Here is a 20,595-nt window from a genome sequence, read left to right on the forward strand (position 1 = left end):
GGGAGGGGTCGCTATTTGCAGTACTTTTACACATGAACTTGTAAATCTCTCATGAAGCATCGTGGTCTAACGATGAAGTCTACCACCTCCCACGCTGAGAGTCCCGGGTTCGAGTCATAAAGTGCCAACTTTTTTTTTATGTGTTCCCGTGACATTCACTTTAATATTTTTTTTCTTCTTTCTAATACATTCAATGGAAGGGTGCACACAGGTTTCACATAAATCAGAGTAAATCTGCAGGAGTGATTCTTTACGCCAAATGCAAATACACAGCGGTAATGAGTATAAATTAGTGTATTCCGCCGCAACTGAGCAACACAGTACTATAGATCGTTGGTGTTTGTGTATTGTACATGACCTGAACTCCCTCCCTGACTAGTGCATGACCTGTGCAGACTCCCAGGGGGAAAGGGCGATGGGGGTAGGGGGAGGCGGTGGAAAATACAGTGCTTTTGAAATACAAGTATGAGCATCCGAGTCCCCTAAGGCATAAACCAACACCAATGGGAAGGAAGTGCCAACCTTTTTTGTAATGTGTTCCCGTGACATTCACTTTATTATTATTTTTTTTCTTTGTTATACGTTCAATGGAAGGGTGCACACAGGTTTCACATAAATCCTGCAGCTTTGCCCTGGTTTATGTGAATAAAAATAATAATAAAGTGTCTGAAAAAAACTAGCATGCATTCGTACTTTAGGAATCGAACCAGGGACTCTGAGTATAGGAAGCGGAACACTTCACCACTTCGCCACAGACAGATGAATAAATCCATTGGTTTTGATTATGCAGTAATGGCTACGGGATTAGGATGCTAACATACTGTACAATATTCCTAATATCAATAGGCAATAATGAACTTCTAACACATCCATTTGCGTCAGTGTACACTACTGGTTTTATGTTGCTTTGTCTGCAGGACTTGGACGCTCACATATTCCTAAAGTACTGTAAATGGACCATATATGCTGTACTATTTGCGTCTGTACTGTATATACTGTATTAAATAATGCAGCGTAATGAGACGCTGTATATACTGTATGTAGCGTAACGAGACACACTAGTAAAGTAGTCCTTACTATATATTTCAGTAGTGTATTTTACGGAAGACCACACGCATGCGCAGTGATGATTGTAAAAAGCGACATCTGGTGGATGATCGCAGGTATTACACGTAAAGGTAACGCCAAACGCTCTGTCTGCCTCCGTGCGATTGGGCACGCCTCTCTGTGACTAGGCGCGCCTCCCTGCTCCCCGGTACGCTGCGTATGCCCGATCGGGACTAACGCCTCAGCCAGTCAAGATAACGAAGGCTCCATCTGTAGCTGTGACAATAACACATTATTATTATAGTTAATTTGTAAGGTGCCATTGTGCGCCTTAGTACTTGATAGTAGAAAAACCAGACATAGGGGGGAATTCAAATGTTTGAAAAGTCGGTTGGGTGTCTGTTTTTTTCCTGTCTACTAAATAGGAAAAAACAGACACCCAACTGACTTTTCAAACAATTGAATTCCCCACATAGAATATAGACAAAGTAAATGCAGCCATGAAACCAACAGGAATTGACAACCTGCTGAGAGAGCTTACATTCTAACTGGAAGATGGCATTAGTGAAACAATAGGAGCAAGTGTGGTAGAGAATTCCATAATGGGAGGAATCTTGTAGGCAGGAGTAAGAGGTGATTCCCAGAGAGAGGTGCAGGTCAGAGGCAGATCTAAGAGGGTGTGTATTTTGAGATAAGATTTTAAATTTATGAGGGGGAAAGACTACACATCTGTAAGCCTCTCTGTGGGGTAGATATACTAAGAGTGATAAAGTAGAGAGAGATATAGAACAAACTTACCAACTCATATCCAATTGTAAAGCGCAACGGAACTTGCTGCGCTATATAAGAAACTGGTTATAAATAAATAAATAACTGCCATTTTGCAAACACAGCCTGTAACATGGCAGATAGGAGCTGATTGGCTGGTACTTTATCTCTACACTTTATCCCTCTCCTAGGTTTAGTGCATCTCCATTTTGTGTGCTCTGATAGAGAATACATTCTTCCTAACACATCAACTCGCTGAAGAGAATGCAAATAGAGCATGACATGCATGATAAAGAGCTTAGATTAACTATATTTTATATATATAATTTAGCTGAGTAATATACACAAACTTTCATATGCAAGAAATCCAAGGAGTGACGTTACATGTTTTTTAAGCTATTTCTTTTTTCTCCCAATGTATTTTTCATTTTACTGTAGTTATTTTTTAACTAAACTAAACATCCCACAAATCAAAATAAAATTTCAGAGGATTTAGGAATAATCCAGGGCATTATTGCAAATATCCTACATTCCACATATAACACGTCAATTGTCCCAGGTCAAGGCAGGTCTAGCCATCCTTCTCAGCAATAACTGAAATCTACCAAGCTAATCCATGCTCCACCTGTATAATCAGGCACAGCAGTGGGAAATAGGCAGAGAACATCACAATATAGGAAGTAAAAGACGTTTGCTGGATTTAAACACATTTTGTGTCATTTTTAATTTTTATTAAATGCAGTTTGTTTTTCTTTGAAATAAATGGATTTTTATATACAGTATTATAAATGTTATTTTCATATCTTCTATGTAAGTTCTTATTTGCCATTCCATTGTTTGGTTTTCTCATACTTTTTCCTTCATAGTATACTACTCCTATTATGCTAATTTGACAGTAATAGTTAGTATTTTGTATATATTTAGCTTATATCGCCATCTCAACAGTGGCAATGCTGATTTTACAGCAAGGGTGACGCATAATGAAATGAATAGCTTTAATGTACATTTGTTAAACAAGCTATGTGGTACAAACTTTATTGGTGTAAGAGGGTGTACTGTGATAAATTAAGTTCTTCCTTTTATTACAACAGGGCAACCTGCTTTTTTTTGTAACTTAATGTTTTAAAATATTGTATACAATGACTAATTACTTCTAGCTTTGGAAACAGAACTAAAATTATTATTCAAATGTTTAATATATATATATATATATATACACATACAAACAGAAAGTTCAGCACTCACCATAGCAAGCTCACTTATCCTCACAACATCAATAAATAAATGATGGGGGTTTAGTTAGTGAATTGGCCAATGCACGGAAGCCTGCATACCGCTCGCCAAGGTACCCCACCTTCATGCAGGTCCTACACTATCACAAAGTCTCAAAAATTAAAACCTGGCAACTGTATCACACATAATATACGGCACACATGCCCACTAGGTTTAATGTGTATCTGCCATGCATCTTATGGCTTTTAAAGGTACACTAGTCACCTGACACTGGCTGATAAATTACTAAGGAGCAGCTGACACAGGTTTAGAACAAGTGAGATTACACAGGTGTACCTTTAAAAGCCATAAGTTGCATGGCAGATACACATTAAACCTAGTGGGCATGTGTGCAGTATATTATGTGTGATACAGTTGCCAGTTTTTAATTTTTGAAACTTTGTGATAGTGTAGGACCTGCATGAAGGTGGGGTACCTTGGCGAGCGGTATGCAGGCTTCCATGCATTGGCCAATTCACTAACTAAACCCCCATCATTTATTTATTGATGTTGTGAGGATAAGTGAGCTTGCTATGGGGAGTGCTGAACTTTCTGTTTGTATATATTTGGGTTGGTGGCCATGGGCTACATACACCCCACCCTATGAGTGGTGAGTGCAGATATTGCACCCCGCTTCTGGGGTGGCGAGTGCTGTGGTTTTCTAGATTTGTTTGTATATATACACATATATATATATATATATATATATATATATACATATACATATATATATATATCATTTACTTTTTTCTTTTATTCTTTACAGTGACATGTAGGCCTGCTAACCCCAAACCAAACATGGGAAATCACCTTATTAGATTGTAGAACATTTCTGAAGAGAAACAAAGAAAACGTATACCAAAAAAATACTATAGGGCTGTATTTTCCCGCTAGTTGGGATTTCGGTGTCGGCATTGTGAAGGTAAGATTACAAACTGTAGTCTCCTTCTACTACCTTCAACTTAAAGCAAAGCCCCAGGTTTTAAATATTTGTCACTGTGTATGTACATATTTGTCAATACTGACCAACTGAACGGTGAGGTTCCCCTAAATTTGTGTTGAATGCCATTTTCACTAGCTCTTTGTATTCTTTGGGCTTCAATTCTATTTACTAAAGTGGAACTTTTCATATACAGATACGCATCGTAGCCAAGTGGTGTAAGGATATAGTTAGTGATTATAGAACGCAAAGGTCCATCTAGATGGTGCAGCATGTTCCAGGCTAAAATGTTGGCAATTACAGCCATGCAGTAACTTAGTGAGAAAATATATACAGGAGAGAAAAAGCAGCTTCCTTGAGACTTTGCTTCATATATAGTCGGCGGCCACATTTGTCCTTCGTGTTCTATAGCTTGAAAAATTTTAAAATATAGTTCAATGGAAGATACTTGTTTTGTGTCAAAAAATTGTAATAGCTATCGCTATATGTAAAATCTGTTCAGCAGGTACAAATAATTAAATAGATTCACTGAGCATAACAGGCAGTCATTTGTTGTCAACAAATATATTGAAATCGATCTAGAAAATATTATTGATCTATAAATATGTTTATGGAACCAAATATTACCTCACAAACACCCTTAAAATGATAATTTTTTTACCCTATCACCTATTATAGTCGCATGATAATGTCATTTACCTCAACCTCATTGTAATAACTACCACTGACATGCTATCCTGTAGCAGATGTGCATTATGTACAGCCCTAAAAGCTAAACACAAACTAATAAAAAGGTTAGATATTGCTGTCATAAATGCAAAACTGTAATACAAATAATGAAAAAAGATGCTTCTGAATGCAATGGCTTCCAGGTGTCATTACCTTTATCATAAACACAATCAGGAATCTTCTGTATTTTCATATTGGAGGATTATGCAAATTTGTTCCCAACTGTGGGCAGAGAATGTGGTTTGTTTGTGATACAAAACGTAATCAGATTCAGTTTCCTGAGAATAGGCTGTTTCATATGTAGTAGGTTTGCTAATCCCAGATTGGACTGTCTATGCAGCCTCGGGATAAGCGTATAGAACATAACTTATTATTCGCATAATAACCACCACTAGGAATACAGGTGTTATTATAGCATTCCTGTAGGGTGTTTTATTAGGGCACCTCTTGAGTCATTGCAATTCTGTATAAAATGGAGTAGCTGATATAAAATTGCAAAGAATCTTCAACTATTGAACAAACAGATCATGTAAAATATAGAGCAGGCTTCACTTGTTAATGTACTATTTAACTTTTGTCCTGTACAGAATATGTAAACCAACATTTGGTAAGGATTGAAAGCTATTTGAAGATATGCCAGTTGTAGTGACATGGGAAAATAGATGATATTTCTACTACCTCTTCTCTATCATAGGGCCAGATGTAATGAAGTCCGAGTTGGCGGGAGGTGTGGGTTCCCGGCCGAACTCAGACATTTTTTAAAGCGGCAATCATTTACAAGGCCATGATTGCCGCTTTAAAAGAAAGTCCCAGTTTGGCTGGGAACCCGCACCTCCGGTCAACTCAGACTTCATTACATCTGGACCATTGACTCATATGGTTACAGTATCATTTTCACACACGTGTAGCAACTTTAGGCAACTACCGCCATTCAAATCCCCCACAGAATTGAACAATTTGCACATTTTGATTCCCAATAATAGTTTCTTCAAATGTTATACTGTACAGGTCAGAACTCATGTGCTCGTTAACAATAAGGCCAGTTATTGCAAAGAAAATTAAGCAATCTGTTTGGTCAGTTAGAGGTATATGCATCATATATTACTGTACATAACTTCTTCATTTAGTGGGTATAGATTTCTTTTCTCTTACATTCCCACTCATTCATTTAACAAATGATAGGCTATGAAAGCACAGCTGAAATCTAAACTATAGCAAAAATATAATATCCTTAATTAGTAAGGAGAGAATGATCTTACCAATAATGATATATCTAGAGGTCTTTACTGACCTTAGGGTTTATTTGGAGGGTGAGCAATGCTTGGCAGTCTAGTAGTTACAAAACTATTTCACATGTTGTTCAACAACTAGAGTGCCAATATCTGTCTACCCCTGTAATATAATATATATTTATAGGGTCAACTGCAACTGCTAAAGACTTCCAGACAGACCATTATTTCATCACTATATCTCATGTTATATTTCTTACATTGCATTGATATATATCAACTATCTATATACATTTCAGTGCTTTTAGACACCATTATAATCTGCTCACTGCAGAAACAAAATGACTTCCGTGGTTGAAAGGATATACGATGGGCAAAATGCAAGCCAGGCCTTTCATAGTCCCTGTGAAAATCACAGCAGTAAAATGAGTTATATCAGTCTATACATCATTTGTACATTAAACCAACACTTCAGAATGTGTTGTGAGGATAGTGCAATGTGGGAAATATATTCAGCTAACGGGTTGTAAGCTGAGACGTTTCCTTCATTATAAGTCTTTATGCCACCCATTCTATGCCAACTGTGCCAGCTAAGATTAATCAAAATGCTGATTGTTGGTTTTATAGTCATGCTCCCAAATGAACGGTGCTAAGTGGGTATCGAATTTTAGAACTTTGATTCTTGTTTTGTTAAAAAAAAAATACACCATGCTATTACTTTTCACTGACAATGCAGAAGAAAAATAAAATGTTCCAGACCGATGATTAAACTACTTGAGGAAAGAGACACATAAAATAGAACACCGTGACAGCTCTATCAGAAAATCAGCTTTCAGACAGTGTCCTTGGTATCTTCCAAATAGATCATTACTTGGAATAACCAGATTAGGATGGACGCGATGCTTATCTTGAATTTTTAGTTTTTGTTTTTCTAACAGATATAGGGGGAGATTTAGCAAAGCTTGGAGAGAGAATAAATGGAGAGAGATAAAGTAACAACCAATAAGCTCCTAACTGTCATTTTCAAACACAGCCTGTAACATGACAGTTAGAAGCGGATTGGTTGGTACTGTAAAGGGGTCTTTAAGCCTGGGAGAGACATAAAGTGGACGGAGATAAAGTACCAGCCAATCAGCTCCTGTCATTTTACAGGCTGTGTTTGAAAAATGACAGGAGCTGATTTCTTGGTACTTTATCTCTCTCCAAGGCTTAGTATATTGACTCCATAATCACTCTCCATGCTTTGATAACAAACCCCACACCACATAGTTCTGATTGTTTTATTTCTAAAATATGATTGTGGAAATAATAAATCAATGAAAAGTAACGTTCATGGGGAGCTTTCTTCACCAATATACTGTAGTTGGCACAGGGAGCTCGAAACATTGGCATATTTGTAAGACTTTGGATCCCATCCAAAATATTGTACCCTACAAAGAGGGTGCTACAGGAAATTATTTAAATGTGTTCGTCGTTTAGATTTTCTAGGTACTTGACACCAGTGTGTCTGTTCGAACATCATAAATCGATAAAACGTATCCTCTTTCCAATTCATTTTCTTCATGGAGAAATAACATAGTTTCTTTTCTTCAATAAACCATTTTGCTGGAGAGATTTCATCAATAGCATTTTTCCTTGTTTTTGAGTCTGGTTGACAATACATTAGGATAAAGCTTGTAGTGGAAGAGAAAAGGTTGCTTGTGTGGTCTTCCATTGTTCATGTGTTTCATTGAAGAAATTAGAAATAATTATTCACATAGTCAAAAGCTCAGGATTGAGTATTAATCTCCTTCAAAATACTAAGAAATTATTTTATAGGAAGAAGAAAAGATTTTAAAACGCAACAAAAAAGTCTAAAAAGAAAAGTAATAGGTAAAGTAAATAAAAGTATAAAAAGAAAATAAGGGTAAATATCTGCGTAGTCTACAAAGAAACAACAATTTAGTAGCTAACTTCAAATAAAAAGGAGGAAGCAAAATTCTAAATGATAGATTACATGGAACATGTGTGGTAACGTTCCATATACTTGGAAGTAAATGTTCACATTTTAGACTCCGCAATACTCTCTAGTTTAACAGATCAAAAAGTCAAACTGTGACATCAATGTGGAGAGTTTTATCCATAGGAGACGTTTAGAACTTCCAAACAGTTTCCCATTGTTTGCGCTTTTAGCAGGGTGACGTTGATATGTGTATGTGGTCTGGATACTTGATGGCAGGTGGATAGTTCTGTGTCATCTGGATAGACACATCGCTAGAGATTTCTGATGGGCTGCGCCCACGATGCCATACTTCTGGGTGAAGGAACTGACCTGAATAATCTGAACAGTCGCTTAGGCGGGGCCTGTAGAAGGCTGGATGAGGGCGATACATCTCCTCCTCGGCGTACCGCTTTGTGAATAAGTACACAGACATAACACCAGCACCCTAGCAAAAAAAAAAAAAAAAACCACCTAAACAGTAAATTAAGCAATAACACAGATACAAATACAGTAGGTGAAGTAAAGTAAAGGTGTAGTAAATGTGTGCCACATATGAATTTAAATGGACTTCCTTTTCTTTTTAATAGTATTGTTTGTCTAATCAGATGTTAAAATGTTTTTCATAAACATAAATACCTGCACCCTTCAGTTTGATTAAATATACCATGAGTTGTGGATGGTGCTGAAGTCATAGATCTTCATTTGACATATGGGGCCGGATGTAATGAAGTCTGAGTTGGCTAGAGGTGCAGGTTCCCAGCCGAACTCAGACTTTTTTAAAGTGGCAATCATATACAACGCAAAACCATGCCTTGTAAATGATTGCAGCTTTAGAAAACGTCCGAGTTTGACCGGAACCTGCACCTTCGGCCAACTCAGACTTCATTAAATCCGGCCTATGATTTTTGTTCCTGGTTTCCCAACATAAAACACAGAATTCTTTACTATCTATCCTGGATCACCAAATATACATCATAAACCTCATACTCCTGGCAACTGCAACAAGCAAAAAAAAACATCTCTGCAAGTTTAATGGGATATATCCCAAGCCCCTTTTACCAACATCACTTTGCTTTTTGCCAAAAGTGAACTTGCACCATTAAGTTTGAATAACAAGTCTTGGCTGTCATTGGAACCCCTACAACTGATATTAAAGCAGAGACTGTGGAACAGCCGATTGACCAATCATTCATCTGGAAAAATTATTTAATGAGAAGGATAATTATTCTGTATACACTCTTTAAGAAAGAAATGGGTCTGCAGGAACCCTGTCTGCTAGTTAGATGCACCAGTGTTTGTGTATAATATGGGTCAGACATCATTCCCTTTGACATTTTCTAGTATTCAAGAATAACAAACCTCTTTTAGAAGGAACGAGGAGGCTGCAAAAGCAAAGGACCACCCATACCGGTACTGGAAGTACTGTTCAGAACTACTGGGACGGTTCATAACTTCATCATTGATGCTTGAGATGTAAAGAACCAAACCAACAACTAGGGAAAGGCCTGGAACAGAAACATGACATACAGTAGCGCAGATCAATGAAAAGAATTGGTCAACATTCATGCACAACATCGATTACAGCCAGAACTAAACGTATGTCATTTTACATGACTAAAGGTTAGGATCATACAGAGCTGGATTTCTGTGTTCATCTGTGTCACATGTATATTAGGACTGGATAAAGAAAGTGAGACCCATACGGAATATTATTGACGATGGGTAAAATCTTACAAACGCTTAGGGGTTATCCAATTACCTGCGGTATCCAATTAGGCCCCTATCCAATTAGGTCCTGCGAAAAACACCTGTTTTTCGTTTGAAAAACATAGGTCCTGCGGAAAGTCACAAACCTATGTTTTTTCGTGGCACTTATTGCGGGTCTAGGGGTCACTTATTGCAGATTAAGCTTCGTGTGTCTGAGGCGTGCAAAGCATAATCCCCAATAAGTGCCAACATTGGTGTGAGGGGCATGCCACATCGGAGCTAATTATATAGCCCCAGCGAACCATTTAGATTACCACGGCTTATTGGATACCCCCCATAGGCAGGGGCGTAGGGAGGGCTGTTCCGGTGGAGCGCATACTCCAGGCGCCGGAAACTTCAGAGGGCACCTTGCAGCGGCGCCGGCAGCACAAGCAGGCCGCTGCAAGGCGCCCGCTCGGCAAGGTCTGTAAAAGCAGGGAGGTGCTGGGCTTAAGAGGGGCGCCGCTCTCCTTCCCTGCTCTGCAACCTGCTGATGCTCAGCGTGTCACACTGTAAAGGGCTGCGGCGGCAGGCCGCAGCACGAACTACAGAGGCAGCTCTCAATATCCTCCCTGTGTCTGTCAGGGTCCCTCCCCCATCCTACTTATTTCTCTGGCTGCACTAGTCATGTACGAAGACTGGCAGCAGCAGCAGCACTGCCTACCTCTCTTCCCTCCCCTCTGTGACTTCAAACACAGCACAGCGGTCTTCAGCACCGCCCACCTCTCTTCCCTCCCTGTCCCTCAGAGCAGCCCTGAGATGAGGAGCAGCACTGGCAGCCACACGAGGATCAAGTTAGTCAGTGCTGCTGCAGATAAACAAAAGGGGTGGAGGGAGAATTGCACTGTCCAATTAGTGTGTGCTGGGGTGAGGGGGACCTATTAGTGTGTGCTGGGGGGGAGGGGGGACCTATTAGTGTGTGCTGGGGGGTAGGGGGGACCTATTAGTGTGTGCTGGGGGGAGGGGGGACCTATTAGTGTGTGCTGGGGGAAGGGGGGACCTATTAGTGTGTGCTGGGGGAAGGGGGGACCTATTAGTGTGTGCTGGGGGGAGTGGGGACCTATTAGTGTGTGCTGGGGGAGGGGGGACCTATTAGTGTGTGCTGGCGGGAGGGGGGCCTATTAGTGTGTGCTGGGGGAAGGAGGGATCTATTAGTGTGTGCTGGAGGGAGGGGGGACCTATTAGTGTGTGCTGGGGGAAGGGGGGACCTATTAGTGTGTGCTGGGGGAAGGGGGGACCTATTAGTGTGTGCTGGGGGAAGCGGGGACCTATTAGTGTGTGCTGGGGGGATGGGGGACCTATTAGTGTGTGCTGGGGGGAGGGGGGACCTATTAGTGTGTGCTTGGGGGAGGGGGGACCTATTAGTGTGTGCTTGGGGGAGGGGGGACCTATTAGTGTGTGCTGGAGGAAGGGGGGACCTATTAGTGTGTGCTGGGGGAGGGGGGTCCTATTAGTGTGTGCTGGGGGAGGGGGGTCCTATTAGTGTGTGCTGGAGGGAGGGGGGACCTATTAGTGTGTGCTGGAGGGAGGGGGGACCTATTAGTGTGTGCTGGAGGGAGGGGGGACCTATTAGTGTGTGCTGGAGGGAGAGGGGACCTATTAGTGTGTGCTGGGGGAGGGTGGGTCCTATTAATATGAGCTGGGGGAGAGGGGTCCTATTACTGTGTGCTGGGGGGAGGGGAGTCCTATTACTGTGTGCTGGGGGGAGGGGGGTCCTATTAATATGTGCTGGGGGGAGGGGGGTCCTATTGATATGAGCTGGGGGGTCCTATTACTGTGTGCTGGGGGGAGGGGGGTCCTATTAATGTGTGCTGGAGGGGGGACCTATTAGTGTGTGCTGGGGGGAGGGGGGCCCTATTAATATGTGCTGGAGGGAGGGCGGTTCCTATTAATATGAGCTGGGGGAGGGGTGTCCTATTAATGTGTGCTGGGGGGAGGAATGTCCTATTAGTGTGTGCGGGGGAGGCGGTTCAAATTTTTGTGTGAGGGAAGGAGGATGCAGGGTAGTGGTGATGTAGTGTGTGGGGTGCAGGGTAGCAGTGGTAGTGTCATGTGTGAGGGGAGGAGGATGCAGGGTAGCCGCGATGTAATGTGTGGGGTGCAGGGTAGCAGTGGTAGTGTCGTGTGTGCGGGGTGGGGGATGCAGGGTAGCGGCGATGTAGTGTGTGGGGTGCAGGGTAGCAGTGGTAGTGTCGTGTGTGAGGGGAGGAGGATGCAGGGTAGCGGTGATGTAGTGTGTGGGGTGCAGGGTAGCAGTGGTAGTGTCGCGTGTGCAGGGTGGGGGATGCAGGGTAGCCGCGATGTAGTGTGTGGGGTGTAGGGTAGCAGTGGTAGTGTCGTGTGTGCGGGGTGGGGGATGCAGGGTAGTGGTGATGTAGTGTGTGGGGTGTAGGGTAGCAGTGGTAGTGTCGTGTGTGCGGGGTGGGGGATGCAGGGTAGCGGCGATGTAGTGTGTGGGGTGTAGGGTAGCAGTGGTAGTGTCGTGTGTGCGGGGTGGGGGATGCAGGGTAGTGGTGATGTAGTGTGTGGGGTGTAGGGTAGCAGTGGTAGTGTCGTGTGTGCGGGGAGGAGGATGCAGGGTAGTGGCGATGTAGGGTGTGGGTGTAGGGTAGCAGTGGTAGTATCGTGTGTGTGGGGTGGTGGGGAATGCAGGGTAATGGCGATGTAGTGTATGGGGAGTGTAGTTCATGGTAGAAGTACCAGTGTAGTATACGTGGAAGAGGGGCAGGGGCAGTATGTACCTGTCCTGTGTCTGGACGTCCCTGGAAGATCTCTCTGTGACACTGGAGGAGAAAAAGAGAACCAGAGGAGATGCAGCGTTGCGGAAGGTGAGTAATTAAAGACTAATCAAGCTAATTGGAAAATTCCAATTGCTTAATTAGTCATTGGGGGGAGGGGGGGGGGGGCACAGCAGTATAGAGCAATTCTGACCAATCTTCCTAAAGATATAGATTTTAGGAAAATCTGGTTGTGATCCGGGGCTGGGAGGAAAAAATAGAAAGAACCTGCACCCAATTGAATGGCAAAAATTTGTGTGTATATGGGGGGGGGGGGGCGCCATGGCTCCCCGCTTCACCTCTACCCATAGGCTCCTACTATTATAGTCATTGCTTTACTATAGATATGCCAAACAAAATTACTTAAATGATGTGTACAGACATAAAGGTATTTTAATAAACCTCATCCCTAAAGATGTGAGAACACAAGGGAAGTTGGGGATAGCATCTTAATAGGGTCTGAGTTTATAAAAAGTATATTTAAAGTGCCAATTTTTTTATCATTCAAGCCCAGGGACTTTTTTTGCATTAAGTTTTTTTTTATCTTAGATTAATTCACCCCCATAATGAATTACAGTGAACATTGTTGATTTTTTATATATATATATATATATATATATATATATATATATTTATTGTGTATATTGTTATTTTGATCCATTGGGAACTGGTTGCTAGCATACTATATTAATACATTTTTATTATTATATGTGTGTATGAATATTTACTATACCAGACTTCTTACAGAATTAGCGCAGAACTATTTAAATAAAAAATGTTGTGCTTTTTTATCCAACTTAGAATAATGGTTTGTGTGTGTGCACCTACAAGCACACAGTGGGTCTGCGGCTGAACACAAATTTTAGTAACACAGCATAGTAATTAAATCTGAAATTAGCGCCCGAATCTATTAGTAGTGAAAAAATTTTTTATTAGGCAAAGTCAGCCTAACACTTTAATTCCTGCAGCAAAATCACCAAAAATCTCTACTGTTGTAAACTTGAACCAGAGGCATCATTACTATCCGAGGAGGGTGCACTTGTGCAATCTCCCATCTAGATTCCCCTTGCGCTTGCACAGTAAAGTCTCTGGCATAATGTAAGAGTCTACTACACAAGCATTTAATATCCAGGAAAATGAAGTTATTGACATTTTTTCTGTGATTTCTTCAACAGATAAGTGTATTCATTGGCTGTAGGTGTGCAGTGTGGAATCGGCTGACTCTGCAAACTATGTGCTCGGTATAAAAGAAACAATCCCAATGACGCAAAGGCAACTTTACAGTCTGACAATACGAATGTGTAATACAAAACAATTTATTAAAATAACACAATAGAAACTATTTTATCTCCGGAGATACTTCGACATATTACAGACTATCTAAAAAATGTAATGCTTCTCTTGTAACCACTTAAATGTTACTTAAAAAAATGTAACAGATAGAATATGTGTCCATACAAAACACACAATGTTGCCACCATTTTCCTCATATCTTTGTAGGAAATTATATGTGTGTGTTCTGTATACCTTACACTGATTATATACTGTATACGCCAGTGACTCAGCCAGCGTCTCCATCCCCCCAAGAACCCTAGTGCCCTAGGCCTCTTCCGTTTGGGAGATACTCATTCTATTAATGCCTATCCAACCAACTGATTCTCCTGGACAATTCTGAAAACTTGTTCTTTCAACCCATTGTGACTTGCCATGTGATGGAAGCACTCAGAAATCAAGGATCTAACACACCATCAGCTTAAACACGCGTGGCAAGCTCTCTCCAATTGATGGTCTGATACAATACAGAAGCTCTTCACTTAACGACCGAGTTCCGTTCCTACGTCTAGGTCGCTAATCTAATTGGTCGTTAAGCGATGAGCCACATAGTTAATACAGGTAATTGTTTTTATTTATACCCCTTTTACACTGCCTGAGGTGGGTCGCACCTGGGAGCCTGACACGGGTGCTTCCCGCATGCGACCCGCCTCAGGCCCCTTGCCGCTGCTGTCTCCCAATCCTGCATATTGCCGGGTTGGTGACGTCACCAGTGACGTGGCAGGGTGGGGCTTAGAAATCACATGACCACAGTTGGAAGGTATTCTGTAGAGCTCTGGGCACTATGGTCCCTAGGGGACCAAAGCGCTGTCCCTGAGCCTAGAGTGCATGCGCACATCTCGGGTAAAATAGCGCGGTGGTCATTTTCCCAGTGATTGTCCTACTGCACATGCGAGAAACACCGCGTAAATGGTGCCGTGCCATTTTCCCAGTGATTTTTCTAGTGCTGCTGCTGCACCGCGGGAATCTGGCAGGTGAGAAGGGCCGTAACTAGGTGTGTGCGGAGAGGGCACCACACATAGCGCTGCTGGATAGGGGGCACTGTTGGCGGCACTTCTCAATTATATGTTTTAATTACTTTCACTTGCAGCTTCCCCCTTTTTTGAAGCCCAGCATCTCCTGACTACCTCTGCCTCCTACCCTGACCCCTTCTGTCGCTAATACCTATACAACATTCATGAACTCAACCTGAGATTTCTTTGTTATCCAGTCACACTGACCTTTATTACATTTCAAGATACTGACATATCCAGGATTCTAACCCATTGCCAGTGGCATTACAGTCAGACAATCTATTCATTGAGCTATGTGCCCTTACATAGAAAGGTAGATAATTCTAACCTAGAGAATTCTAACTATTTGAAACTTATCTTGTACTTTGTGAAAAAAATTATCAGCATTGCGGCTGAGCAGATCTATGTAGTGTGTGGCTGCGAGAGATTGGATGTGTGGCTGCACACTACATAGATCTGCTCAACTGCAATGCTGATTATTTTTTTTTACAAAGTAACAGTAGCTTCATATAGTGTTCATAATTTTTATGCAGGATCAAATAGATCAATGAGTAGGGTGTTTCATTAGAATTCAACAGGTTATAGGTTTGAATCCTGGGTATGGCAGTATAATGAAATGTGTTGTTTAATAAAGGGTATTGTAAGTGAATAACAATGAGCTCTCAAGTTAAGTGCATGAATGTTGGTATAAAGAGGATTTGTGTATAAATATAAAATGTGGGAAGGGACATCTTAGCATGGGCTTTTTGTGGGATCAATCTTGTCATGCCCCTTCCCCACGAGGCATGCGCCTTATGTCCTTATTGGAAAAATGGGGGGAGGCGCCAATTCTGTCTCTGGCACTAGGCACCAAAAAGTCTAGTTACGGCACTGCAGGTGAGTATTAAAAATAAAGGGTGCAGTGTGTGTGGTGTGGGCCCCTGGGCCCCGGTGGCCAATGTGCACTGCACACACTGCACCCATTGTACAGTAAATACAGCAGTAGGAGATAGATAATATTAAGCAGGATAGGGGAAATCACTTTGTATATGGGCCATATACAAGTTATGAAAATATCTGTGTATTTGGCACATACTGATGTCAGACTTCGCCATAGATTTGGGTCTTCAAACTGTATCCTTCCAGCTGCTGTGGAACTACACATCTCAGCATGCCGTGCCACAGTTTTGCTATTAAGGCATGCTAAACTATGGCAGGGCATGCTGGGATGTGTAGTTCCACAGTAGATGGAGGGCCGCAGGTTGAAGACCTATGGATTAAGATGTCACTTTACGAAGAAAACGGCACCTAAAAAAGTAAAAAAAACCATGTCGACCTTTTGACCTAGTACATGTCGACCTAATGACCATGTCAACCTATTGTCCCTGTTGACCTAATGCATGTCGACCTTCCATGGTTGACCTAGTGACTGTTGACCTAAGTTAAGTCGACCCAACGACCCATACGTAGGCAACTAGAAATTACACCAATCAAGGGGAATTGTGCTCCATAGCAAACATTGAGGGAGAGTCGGTAATGTATCTGCAGCTTCCTAAACTCTGTTGTCACGGCAGCAGATGGCAAGGCAATGACATCCCCAAGTACTAAAAAGCATCAATTTATTTTACAACTTTTTATACATATTTACACACCACTCATTTATAACAGCTAAAAGAATGCACCATTTAAATAATTCTCTAACTATAAAAATAGATATTTTTAAACAATCAAGTTTAATTAATGTGGCAACTTACTGCCCTGCTTTTTGGATGTGTCCTAGGATTTCGGGGCTACTGGGTGGTACAGATGTGTCCTCATCTATCTAGCCTCAATACACCATGCAGCGCGACATGTACTGTATACAGAGCGCAACGGAACATGTATTGGAAAAAAAGCTGAGACTGCTACATTGTAGCACTTTGTATACAGAGTCAGAGACTCAGTTGCACACATGTGACTCCTGGTGCATTCTAGCTGCATCACACTGTGACTAAGATTTCAGCATAAAAAGATGCCTGAGGCTAGCAGAGTCTCACGTGACCTAGTGCGCAGAGAAGGGTTGTTTGGTGCAACTGCAGCAATGATTTATGAGGACACATCTGTATGTGGAATTTTAGGTATATTGTTGTTTTAACTCAACTGCTCTGTGCAGGCAACACCATCAAACTGGAAAGATGCATGAACCAAAAGCGCAATTGCGCACGTGCAACAAATGCTTAGTGATTGCAGATACACCGAGGATGTATTTGCATAGTGAGGGACAGGTAGTGAGCGTTTGTGGGGTGGCTAGAAAAATGCAGGTCCAACCGATGTTCCCAATTATTTACGTGAGCGGCGGATGTGAGACGCTGGCAGTGGACATACTGTATATGTGTACAATACAGTGGCTTAGTTATTAGCATATCTTTGCAAGTCCACTGCAAATGACATTGCAGCTGAGCATTCAACTGATATCACATTGTGTATCCATGTGCTTGCATCTCTGAATCAGATCCAATGTGTTGATGCTGCTATAATCTGCCATGCTACAGGGAGGAAGAGTCTGTTCTTGTGCACCCCTTAACATTGGAACCATGCATGTAGAGAAGCAAAGTAGTCTACATTTAGACCACCTCAACAGGGTAAATTATTAAGGTTGGAGTTTTTAGGGGTGTGGATCATTGGGTCGACAGTAACTAGGTCGACAGTCATAAGGATGACCACTATTGGTCAACAGTGACTAGGTCGACACCTGAAATAGGTCGACGCAGTCATTAGGTTGAAATGAACAAGGTCGACATGAGTTTTTTTTTTATTTTTTGGGTGTCGTTTTCTTCGGAAAGTGATCGGGCAGGTTACTATTCCCAATCGTAGTTCACGAGGATCGTTAAGTAAGAAAATGTTTAAAAAATGAAGAAAAAAAATGTGAAAAACTCATGTCGACCTTGTCCATGTCAACCTATAGACCACGTCGACCTAATGCATGTCGACCAATAGTGGTCGACCTAATGAGTGTTGACCTAAGTGCTGTCGACCTAAAGACCAGATTCCGTTTTTAGAACTGGTGATGTTGCCCATAGCAACCAATCAGATTCTACTTAACATTTATATAGCTGCTTCTAGAAGATAATAGATTGAATTTGATTTGTTGCTATGGGCAACATCACCTGTTCTAAAATAAACGTGCACCCTAGTACGTTTACCCCAATGTGTTTACATTTATTTGAGTATCACTCCATAAAGCTCTGCCCTGCCCTCCCTCCTCTGTTAGGTGTAATTGGTAATCTGCATAGGTGAATACAGCAGCAGCTTTTTAAAGAAAACTAAACCACAGCTACTGTGTATCCTGTATAGTGTGAGGTGTAACAGTTGGCACAGCTCTGTAGTCACCTGGTGATGCATGGAATCACAGCAGGAGAAAACACAAGCAACATTTTTACAGTACATCTTCATAAGCAAAAAAACAAAAGTAGAAGTTTGGCAGGTGAGACTTCAGTACAGTATATGTTTGTCATGGACTTACCAGAGAGGATGAAGAAAATACCAGAGACAAAAGCCAGTATCGTCCTTTGTGGTCGGATATGACCAATGTTGCTGATGACAAAGGCAGTAAATACAAGGAAAAGGCTGACCATGGGAAACGGTGTGGCACTGCGGATGGTCTCTGTACAAAGAGGCATAAGACACAGTATGTAAACAGTCCCCAGCTCCTTGTGTCTACATAACACATAGCATAATATGGTACAGGCACAAGTCATACATGTCTAGATTTTAACCAGACTCTAATGGGCCCTACACACTGGACGATTAGTGCGATTTGAACAATGATCGATATGAATGATGATCGATATCATCAATGTCGGACTGGGGTATTAAGGGCCCACCGGGGTATGCTATTCTCTGGGCCCATTCTTAAGGGTGTGGCCAGACACTACTGGGGCGTGTCCAGCCACTACAGAGGTTTGGCTAACCATTAAAGAGTACATGTTCTGTGCCCCTTGGTAAATATATAATAACCCATATTCTTGTGAAGTATAATGTAACATGTATAATGCATAATTCAAGTGCACCTGGATAGATTCTGGAACCTGATCCCTAGAGGAGGAGAAGGGCCCACTGGCAGTGGGGCCCACCGGTGGTTTCCCCTGTTCCCCTCTGGGCCAGTCCGACCCTGGATATCATCCAAATTGGCTTACATTGAAAAATGATGAGAAACCAACGATGAACGACCGTGGGGACACGCATCCTTCATCGTTGGTGCCTTCACACTAACAGATGTAATATTGTTCATCTCGTTCTTAGATATCGTCCAATGTGTAGGGCCCTTAACAATCAAATATAGCTCTTTAATATTAAAATATATACAGATAATATGAAGTTTTCCCCAGTGCCATTTACTCGGTCAGAATCTCACTCAATATGCTGCTGTACAAATTGGGGCCTATTACAGGCTGGAGGAACTCATTATTTTACTTACACCTCTATGGGGTGCAAGCTAAAATGAGCAAGGTTTTCCAGGTCTGGTTAACCCATGTTATATAAGTGTACAATCTTCTGTCAGAACCTTGCAACTAATTTGCTCTTCCCCTTCATACTGGTACCATGCTTCCAAAGAAGCAAAGTAACCTACATTTAAACCACAGCAATGCATTTAAATATATTTACGAGTTAAGTATGACTCCAAAATGCCACCCTGCCCACCCACCCACTCCTGTGAAAATAAAAGTAAAACACAGGCACTATTTGTGCTCACTACAAGGTCAAAACAAATTGACAAAGTTTGTCAGAACAGAAATGCTAGAACAGAAATGCAATCTATTTTCTATTTAGGGAGGAGGATAAAGAAATCGGAAGATAGGTGTAGACTGGCGGCTAAGTACAATATTAAAGAAACCTTTATGGGTGGATTATACGACACTGCTGTGTGAGTACAGTACGCCACACCATATTTTAGAATAGCAAGATGGAGGACATAGTCACCGGTAGTTACGAATATCTGTACTTCGGCACGCACCAGAGGCCAAATGTAATGTGTGAGAGTTTCAAAAAGTGAGAGATTTGGTAAGGTTTTGCAGTTTTTTTTTAAAGTGGAAATCATTTACACAGCAAGAACAACCTGGTTTTGCAGTGTAAATGATTGCCACTTTAAAATAAACTGCAAAACCTTACCAAATCTCTCACTTTCTGAAACTCTCACTCTATTACATTTGGCCCCAGAGGTGTATATTATATAATTTCAGGATGTACTACACGATTTTGTTTTCCTTTTACTTTTTTTTTCTATGTATCTTGAAATCGTTTGAGGATTTGACTGCAGAGGGAATATTTTCCAAGGAAAAGGACATAGGAAATCCTATATCGGTTTTACAGCAAATACGGAACACTGACCTTGATCCTTTACCTGAGGAACTTTGTCCATTTGGTTTAACTTATAATGAGCGCAAATAGTGACTGTGTTTTCCTTTTACTTTTATATGTACTTGTATAGCGTAGGTGACCTACATTGAACACAGTTTTATCTGCTGCTTCTAGTGTGCACATACTTTCTTCTACCACCCACCCCTATGACGGCACAGTTCTGCCCATACTTACCACTAATGGCCCCTTAGCTCCCATGATTCAGACTCAAATATTTAACCACTTTGTGCAGTATCGTTAGCTGAAAGATTTGATTAGTTAATATATGATTAGTGAGCAGTTGTATAATTACATATGTTAAGGTGGTTTTAAGTCCCAACATACAAAGCAACTTGCAAAAGGAAAAAAAGACTTCTAGGCTTTACCTGACATAAATCAGTAATAG

At 41.5% G+C, this 20,595-nt stretch overlaps 1 protein-coding gene across 1 annotated transcript in view; it reads right to left on the reverse strand.

The window, feature by feature from the left end:
• Nucleotides 1–5,162: 5,162 nt before the first annotated feature.
• The window catches only part of CACNG7 (calcium voltage-gated channel auxiliary subunit gamma 7), a 218,630-nt gene continuing 203,197 nt past the window's right edge, over nucleotides 5,163–20,595 (reverse strand). Inside the window, exons 4-6 of the mRNA XM_063942765.1 lie at nucleotides 18,316–18,456; nucleotides 9,326–9,471; nucleotides 5,163–8,411 (exon numbers count right to left, since the gene is read on the reverse strand). Of these exons, the coding sequence (XP_063798835.1) occupies nucleotides 8,154–8,411; nucleotides 9,326–9,471; nucleotides 18,316–18,456 (545 nt within the window). The 3' untranslated portion in view covers nucleotides 5,163–8,153. The remainder of the gene's footprint in view (nucleotides 8,412–9,325; nucleotides 9,472–18,315; nucleotides 18,457–20,595) is intronic.

The sequence above is a fragment of the Pseudophryne corroboree genome, chromosome 10 (genome assembly GCF_028390025.1).
Source record: "Pseudophryne corroboree isolate aPseCor3 chromosome 10, aPseCor3.hap2, whole genome shotgun sequence".
Classification (NCBI taxonomy): Eukaryota; Metazoa; Chordata; class Amphibia; order Anura; family Myobatrachidae; genus Pseudophryne; species Pseudophryne corroboree.